The sequence below is a fragment of the Anopheles ziemanni genome, chromosome 3 (genome assembly GCF_943734765.1).
Source record: "Anopheles ziemanni chromosome 3, idAnoZiCoDA_A2_x.2, whole genome shotgun sequence".
In the NCBI taxonomy this organism is placed as follows: domain Eukaryota; kingdom Metazoa; phylum Arthropoda; class Insecta; order Diptera; family Culicidae; genus Anopheles; species Anopheles ziemanni.
The window spans coordinates 70,596,235-70,605,181 of record NC_080706.1 but is presented as its reverse complement, the minus strand read 5'-3'; the positions used below and the strand labels follow the sequence as shown (position 1 = coordinate 70,605,181).

The 8,947-nt window shown below is 48.0% G+C and overlaps 1 protein-coding gene across 1 annotated transcript; it reads left to right on the top strand.

Annotated features, from left to right (window-relative positions):
• The first annotated feature begins 5,600 nt into the window (after nt 1-5,600).
• On the top strand, nt 5,601-7,512 carry LOC131286260 (amyloid protein-binding protein 2). The gene has a single exon (XM_058315192.1). The coding sequence runs from the start codon at nt 5,841-5,843 to the stop codon at nt 7,251-7,253; it is 1,413 nt and encodes a 470-aa protein (XP_058171175.1). The 5' UTR covers nt 5,601-5,840; the 3' UTR covers nt 7,254-7,512.
• Nucleotides 7,513-8,947: the final 1,435 nt, after the last annotated feature.

Sequence of the window (8,947 nt, the reverse complement as noted above, 5' to 3'; positions counted from 1 at the left end):
ACGTTTCCGAGGGACGGTGGGCTGCGGTGACCGAGGATCAATCCCGTGGTAATTCATTCAACGCTCGAGTGCCTAAAAGAAAACAGAACGAAATCGTCACACGTCAAAAAGGGATGACATTTTGGGGATTTGAAGGAAACGTTACTTTTTCTCAACCGGTTCGCCGCGGTATGAAATTTAAATTCGAATTAGCGTCCCACATGCGCATGGGTTGTAGGAAATTTGCCAAAAATTTTCCACCCAAGCCGCGGCCCAATTCGATTACGAGACAATTGGCAAACGGTTTCGGGACGTGTGGGTGCGCGTGAGTTCCCTAACGTACCGTCCGCCGCGGCTAATTGATTTGCAATGTGCCGAGCGCGTTTGCTGTTTGCTTGCGTCTAGTCTGGCGGCCATATTAGCCGCCAGGAAGCGGGAAGTGACCGGGAGAACTGGTTCCGAGATGTGTACCCGGACACCAATTACGTGACCTGGGTCCCTTTTGGCGGTAGTGTCGGTGTGTACGATGGCACGTAGGCCTCGCTTTGGGTTTGCACTTTTATCTACTCCCGAGGATCCCGGGACCGGTAAAGGTCAATGATTTCGCAGGCCGGTTTTTGCAGGCCGAAAAACGGGATTCGGGTGAATTAGGCTCGCCAAATTGTTGCAAATGTTCGGGGCGCAAAACCGAACTGCTTCCGTGAGCCCCGCGGGCCGGCTTTCCGAATCTGGTTCTTGGTAGTAAAACCATTTTCCGTACCAATGTCCAGAGTTCGGTGAGTACGAGTTTTTGTAACGAACAAAAAAAAAACATTCGAGTGTTTGAACATTGGACCAAATTTTAACGAATAGCAATATGCGCAATCTGTATAAACAATTTCTAGCAATATCTTCTGAAAGGTCAGGAGCGTTTACACCAACAACCAGTTTGTGCGGTAAATTACTATTTCAATGATACAAATTATTGGTTTTCGAACGATAGTGCATTTTAATGAACCGCATTTTAATCATCGATGCCACCGATCCTATTTACATTAGCTTGTTTATTATCCAGTAAAACCGTCCCGACCCCTCCATCATGCGCAACCTACAATTTATCCAAGTTACACCGCCCAGTTTGAAGTGAGTGTAAACTAACCTTATAATCCGTCGCAGGCTTTTGGTGTGATCAGGCACATTTAAATTCATGGCGCACTTCGCCGTGCCACAGAATTTTACCCTTTTTTCTTCCTGAAGCCGTGGGTTGTGTCCACACATCCCCCTTGGTTAGGCGAACCGGTTGAATCCTGCCCGATTGGCTGATGTAATTTCTTTTCTCAATTGCTAGTACCGGAAACCTGTTTTGGTGCGCGATTAGTTACGGTCCCCCACTGCTGGCCACGTGGAATTTGACACGTTAGTGGATAAATTTACGATTCGGGAATAAGTTATCGTGCTCCTCCTGGACGGGTCTAGCCGGGGAGGGCCCGGGGTAGAAAACAAAACCTGACGCCACACGGAATAATTGGAGGCGGCACACCTCCTCACAGTAGCTCCCACGTCGTGTCTATTAAACGTCGTGGAGCCTGTTGGGGACAAACACAACGAGTTTTAATATTCCACTCACGAGCGTACACCGATGCCTAAAGTTCTAATTCCTGGTTTTCGCATCACAGCACCGACGAAGGCCATCGCGATAATCCAACGTCGGTTGGTGGATAGGTCGCCGACGATCTTGTGATCTCACGTCACTACCACGTCCTCTCGCAAACGGGATGCATTGCGGTGCCTTCTTTGACCTTCGTCGGCCATGTTGTTACTCGTAGACTAACACGATCACCATTGCGGCCATTGCGTCTATTGTCACCGCTATTCGTGCACTCTAATGCGTCATCGTTAGCTGATCGAGACGTGTTCACAATTTCCGACGCGAGCATTGAACCTAATCCACCGCATAGACGTTGCTCCCATAAATGGACAGGCATCGTGATCGGCGGACTCCAACAACTTTGAATCGTTGTAGCGTGAAAAAAACTTTTTTCTGAAGTGTCTGCTGTGCAGAGGCTTGTCTTCTTAACATATGACGTATTTTCGCGTCAAGCCAGTCGAAAAATACGTCAGGGATTAATTCTGTGCTTATCTCTGCGAACGATCAAAAGTCTTGCTTTTTTAGCTATTCAGTAAAACCCCTACCACAAAGATCGTTTTCTTCTTATTTCTAACCTGTGGGGTATATTTTAAAATCTTGTTTGTACAAGTATGAATTATGGTTCTACCTGCATCGTGCGTTTTACTTCAATTACCTGTAAAAACATACAGAGATATCATCAGAACAGTAGCATTACAATATTGAGGTATATTTATGAGGTATACTTTGTAAAAGTTAAAGTTTAAAGATGTCATCGTTTTACAAACATAGTTCAATATTGTAGATTTACACACACAGGTCAATAAATCAGGCTAGCTTATGTATAAACGATGTTTTAGGTACGATCGCGTGGAATTCAGATAAACAAGTAATAAAATACTTCAGAACTGTGCTAAGGTAGCTGAGCTTAGATTAAAAACTTAAATTAAACTAAAACATAATTTCCTGAGAACATTACAATTATTCCTGGTATCACTTTTTATAGATGTTATTGAAATATCCAAGCAATCCTTATTCCAAGCAATCCTTCTTAATTAACAATGTAAGCTTTACGGTAGCTTTCAATCCATTAGACAGTCAATTTATGCGGGTAAGACTTGTTTAAAACGTTCTTATTATCTGATTATTGACACGTTCATCGGTAGAATAAATTTACATTCTATAGACAAGTACAAAATAGTTCAACAACAGTATGGAACATAACAGATTATAACAGCTTTCCGATTGCATAGGATCAAAGGAGCAAAGCTACTGTCGGAGTAAAGTAGGTCCATTTACCGTTACTGCGACTGGTAGCAAAAATGCATCCAAGTACACTTTGCATGAAGAGACTCGATAGAATTAACCGTTCGATGACGACATTGATCCGTACACGATTTGCCGGTTGGTTGGTGTTCGTGTTCGTTTCTTAGCACCAGTAGCTTGCATTTGCAAGTTTCATACCTCAGCAAACGTCACACAGAGCCTACTGGATCGTACTAACGATCGTGATGTCTATCATCGTTTGATAAATGAGCTCTGGTCCAGTGAAACCGGTCGGTTGCGGTGGACGCCTGACATGTTTCCTCCTTCGACCATTAGACATGGGCAACAAAGTCCAGTTAAAGTGCATTCTCGATGGCGCTGGCGCTATCTTTGGTCATACTGCGACGGTAGAGGGACTATCTGCCCTATCGCGTTAATTCTGGTTGTTGCGTCCCAGGAGCTGATCGCTGATGCCACGGTCTACAGAAGTGTCGTCATTTGTTTTGCCATCGCCGCACTATCGGTTCCACTATCGGGGAAAATCCCCCGCCTCGTGCGGATAAATGGAGCACCAAGAACCGGAAAGTGTTCGAACCCCGACGCGAACTATAGTTCCACGCGGTGAACAGAGACAGAAACACGCGCTGGATCTCGACTGGAGGCGCCTAGGGCCCTAGGCTAACAGCTACGCGATCGGTGAGGGTAACGTCAACGGGGTCTCTGGTAAATCTTGGCTCATTGTTTTTCAAACCCACACCGCTCAGCCTGACGCCAGCTAGTTTAAAGCATGATTGACTGGGCGGTTAGGCGGCGGGAGCACGGGGTAACACGATTTCCGATCAAATTAATCACGATCCCACGTGGCGGCGGCACGGCGAGATGGATTGGTGTGGAACGCGTCAAAAAGCGGCGCCGTACGCAACAACTGTCAAACCGGCTCGAACTGGTTCGCTTTTTGCGTTGCCTCGTGTCTTTGGTAATTATAGGCGCGACTTTTTATTTTTTATTTCCCTGCCTTACTTTGTTTGTTTACATTTTTTTCCTTCTTTCTGCCGAACATTCCAATAATAGCCGTGCGCGGGTGTTTACCAACTCCTTGCGACCGGAACTAAGTGAAGGGACCAAATGGAGTCGGACTTCTATCTGGCACGATGCGCAAAAACACAACGATGATTCAAAACAAAACGCGTCGTGGCATACGAACTAGAGAGTAAACAAACCTTGTTTGTGTACTTTTGGTATGATAAACTTTAACGTCGTTTTTTTTCGAATACAACCAGAAACTTGCCATTGAAACAAATATTTTGCCATTGCAACAGTATCCGCTCCTTTTTTATTGATTTATTCAATTCACGAGAAAGCTACGCTCCGCCACGGGGTTGGGTCCAGGGTTACCGCGAGCATTTCAATGTCAGATGTTTTACTGCACGATGTGAAAGTGACCCAAAACGGAGACATTGGACACTTCCATGCGGATTAAATTAAAAACAAAAATGTGAACTGCGTGTATCGTAAACATTTCAACCTCGTGAATCATCACTTATCGTGCTTCTTTTATGAGGAAAAAAAATATTTAAATTATAAAAATAAGGACTGGACATTGGGATTTAAATATATTATACGTTAAAGTTTGGGAGTTTAAAAAAATTAACATTAACAAATCTTTGCGTACCATATTTAACAATATATTTATCGTCGTAGATAACATTTGTCATTGGCAATCCCGCTTTTCGACTTCACTTTCTCTTTCCAAGTTGGTGTCTTATAGGTGAACAAACTTTACGAAGGTGAACTTTCAGCATGCAAAATATGCACTCCGGTGGCGTACAGTGGATCGGTTGACATGTTTTAAAGATTCCTGAAAACCAGTCACCACCAGAACGGATGCAATATAGAAAAGACTATTTTTTAGCATTTTTAATAATACAGAAATCTGGATAGACCGCTAGATCCTCTAACGTAGTCTTGTTGTTTTAATATATTTTACAGAATATATACCAGAACTGCAGGTACATTGTAGCCCCACTAGCTGGCACACTGTGCAGCAATTGTTTGCCGATAAAAAAAGTATACTGACCACTGTGCACAGATTTATGGTTCGTCTGTTGGACGCGACCCAAAAAAGTGCAAATCATGCACGGTAACTGACCTTCGCAGGACACGATGGCATGATGTTTACGATCCTTCCCAAAATACCACGAGAAAGAGAAATAAGAAAAGGAGTAAAATTCGTAGAAAACTATATTCTTATAAACCTGACCGAAAGCAGGAGGAACAAAAAAAAGCCGTCCACTTCACATTGACCGGTCCTTGGGGCTCGGGCGGGCCGGAGGAGAGGAGGTGAAAAGGAGGACGTTCGATCGTGGCAGCACTACGGCAATGTGCGTGCCAAGACGGGTGCGCGCCAGTGTGCGTTCGCGCGGATGTTTACTTGGAGGAGCTTCGCCGAGATCACGACGATGATGATCTTCAACCCGCAGGTAGGAGCTTTCCAAGAAGCTCGCGAACAAAACAAAACGTGCCGGACCGGTGGCTGCGAGACGAGGCACGAGCGATCGATACCCGTGGAGGGAGAGAGATGGAGCGAAAAGGAAGGCGCGTCACCGTCGTCAAGATCTTGCCCGGACGGTGTAAGTTATCTTGTAAACAACAACTGCTATGTGTACACTGGACCTCACGATTCCGGTTAGCGTGGTGTGGGTGCGAACGAGACGCAGCAGAAGTGCGATGTGCTGGTGTGCGCGAGGGATCGCCACAAAGCATCAATATAAAGCGTAGTACCGGAGGCCCAGCAGAGGTCAGTTGATCGTGAATAACAAAGCAAGACGCGAGTGTTTTGTGCAAGAGCGCCACTGGATAAACGGAAACTTTTTTGATTTATTTGCGATAAGTCTGCTGTGAAGAAAGCGAGGAAAAAGTGTTTATGCCGCAACGTTGAGAGAGTGGAAAAGTTGTGCAGGAAAAGTGAAAGACACACACACGCTACAAGATGATTTCGGAACTGTTCAACACGATGCACAAGGCACGCTTTAGCGGCATTCGCATTGTGCCAGAAAACTCGCCATCCCTGCAGGCGTCTTGTGTGCGTGCGTTCGTCGAGAGTGTGGTGGAGGCGAAGGACTGCAACGAGCGGATCGTGCAGCTGCAGTTCCTGCCGGCGTCGCTGCTGACCGCTACCCTGGACCGCATGTGCAGATATCCGCAGCTACGTCCGCTGCTGCGTGCCGAGCTGACCGATCCGGTTCAGTTCATGAAGCTGTTCAACGGCTACGCACCGGACTATGGCACCCTGGAGAAGTGTTTGCGGGAAGCGGCCCTCAGCGGGCGTCCGCAGGTCCTCAAGGACCTGGCCAGTAACTACTGTGATATGCTGCGCGCCGAGTTGCGCAAAGAAAACGCCCCATCGCACATCAGGGCCCGCGTGCTGGAGTCGCTCAAGTTTGGCGACTACCTGTACGAAGCGGGCTGGTGCCGGTGCGGGGCGGACGTCCTAAGTCTTACCCAAGAACTGATCTCGCCGCTCGCCGTGCAGCAGGGGCAGCTTCCACGACCGCATCTTGAGCTGGAGTGCCTCGTGCAGCTGCTGCGCGCCCAAATCGGAGCCTGCCTGACCTCGAAGGCGGCGGGCACTGTCGAAAAGTTGTTGACCTTCGTCGACGCGTCGAGCCAACGAACGGGCGGCCCGGATTCAGGTTCCCCACTAGTCAAGGCCTACCTGCAGCTCGGGAGCTACTACTACCACGTGCAAGACTACGACCGGTGCCATTTCTGGGCGCTGCGAGCGCTCACCGCGGTCGGCGGGGAGTCGGCGGAGAGCTCCACCGGTGACGTCATCGACGTGTTGCAGCTGATCGCCCTCTTCTGCATCGCGAAGGAGCGCCACGACCTTGGCAATATGCTGATCAGTCAGGCGGTGCGCCGGGCGCGCACCGAGTACGGAAGTCTGCACCGCCGGTACGCCGACGTGCTGCAGCAGTACGGCTTTGTGCTGCTGCGCACCAACGCCATCCTGCCCGCCATCACCGCGTTCACCGAGTGTCTCGACATCACCGGGCGCGTGTACGGCATGCTCAGCCCGCATGCGGTCGTCCTGGAAGGTTACCTGGCGCACTGTCTCTACCTGCGATCCCACACGACCGGACGCTTCGATATGGCGCTCCGGCATGCCGAGGCCGCCCTCGACCTCGCCCACCAGCTCATGCCCGGCAGCCGGCAGGTGCGCCAGCAGCTGGAGCGCACCCGCGACCTGATCCTACGCGGCCCGGACAGTCGCCGGTCAACCAAAGAGTGCCAACCGCCGCGCGAGCGCGACTACGGTGCCTTCTCGCTGCACGAAATCAAAGAGAAGTTCTTCGAGCTGGACTCGTCCTTTGAGCGTGACGGGCTCGCCTGCAGCGGATAAGGGAAGCGAACCAGCATCGGTTCCGTCGAACTAAACCATACCACCATAAGCCATCCAAGACTAAGTTGCGTAAGGTTTCCGTGTTTTGTTTTTAGTTTGCAGTACGTACCACCTAAGAGTTCCGCGAAGTCATTAACGCCTTCCAGGGCGTGCGCGCGGAAAGGTCAGACAGACTAACAGTGGTGGTGCCCACCCGTCGAGAGATATAGCTTAGGATAGCAATATACAATAAAAAACGTGTTTTCATTATATCAACATTACACAACGATTATTTGTTTACTTTATTTTCAAAGCACCCTCTTCCCTTTTGTCCGGTCATAAATCATCCCGACGGTACGACGTCATTCGATGATGGTGGGAGCAGTTTGCGAGCTAGAATTCGCAAGCCACCTCAACAACGCAAACTCCTTGTTTGGTGCAAGACGTTTAACAAGATTTCTGCTTTTTGCCTTTATTTTTATGTGACGCTCGTTTGGCGAGCGAATGGTCAAGGTTTCAACAACCGGTATGTCCCTCTCCAATGGACACAGTGAAATAGCAAATTTCATAAGAAGTTATTTAAATTTAGATTTATGATTGTGTTTAAAAATCATGCGTGTCAAGTACAGTATTTAATTAAAAATTATTAAGTTTCTATAAAAAGAACAGTGAGATGATGAGACATATCGTTCATGTAAACTTATGAACAACAAGTATGGTAATTTGATGGATATAAATTCAATTGTATACTGTTTACCGTTGACAGGAGGATGAACTGATGTCGAGGCCATTCAAAAACCATCCGGTTAGTTGGCTGTCGCATTAGGATGTGAACAAGTCAGGCAGGATGCTGACAAACTTTCTCTTCCGTGTAGTTTCCTCTAGGGGAAATTTTACAACTTCTTTTTTTGCAGACAAACCATGCTGTCCGTTCAGCTCCATCATCGACAGAATGTGCTCCCTGTCACTAGGAGACTCGCAAAACTTTTCTCCCCACAGTTCGTTGCAAAAATGGCCGCAAAACTAGTCGCTGTGCTGGGTGACGGATACCTCCAGCAACTGGCTCCGTCCGCTTTAGAGGCTACACAGATGTATCCGTTCCGGCCTTCGGCGAGGGCACACAATACACACACCGGTCCGGAAGGACGCACGAGCCGAGAACGCATTCACCCGGAAACGGAACTTCTCTAAAAACGTGCGCACAAACTTGTTCTTGCCAACCAACAGGGGCCAGAGTGGTATCATTTTAATTACGGCCACCGTTTACGGTCGAACGGGAGTTAATAATTCAATTTCCTTCCCAATGAAGTGTCCGGTGGTGATGGTGTCGCCGGCGGTTCGTGGTCGAAACCGGAATACGGTGGCGATATAGGTTTTTGTTGGTACAACTGCAACGGCTGAGTCCGGTAGATTGCACTGAAATTATGCTCTCCAATTCTTCTCTCGCTTGAAGCATCATAAATCCATACGAGCCTTATGTACTAAACCCCGGGACTCGGTGTATGTTTAGGGCAAACAGATGTGAAACAATAGCTGGTTGCTGTTTGGCGTTGAAATGATTTGTACAATCCCGCCCGGAGCGTACTCAGGTTCGTGTACTTGGTTATCTCGCCCCATTTCCGGTGTTTCCTCGTGGTTTCCATACACTTTTAGCAATGATGGACCTGATTGGCCGTGTGGATTTAGTTAAATAGCGGTAGCTTCCCGATCCCCGG

Bases quoted from the DNA above. Each gene is read 5' to 3' on its own strand.
- LOC131286260 (XM_058315192.1), top strand. From the start codon at position 5,841: ATGATTTCGGAACTGTTCAACACGATGCACAAGGCACGCTTTAGCGGC.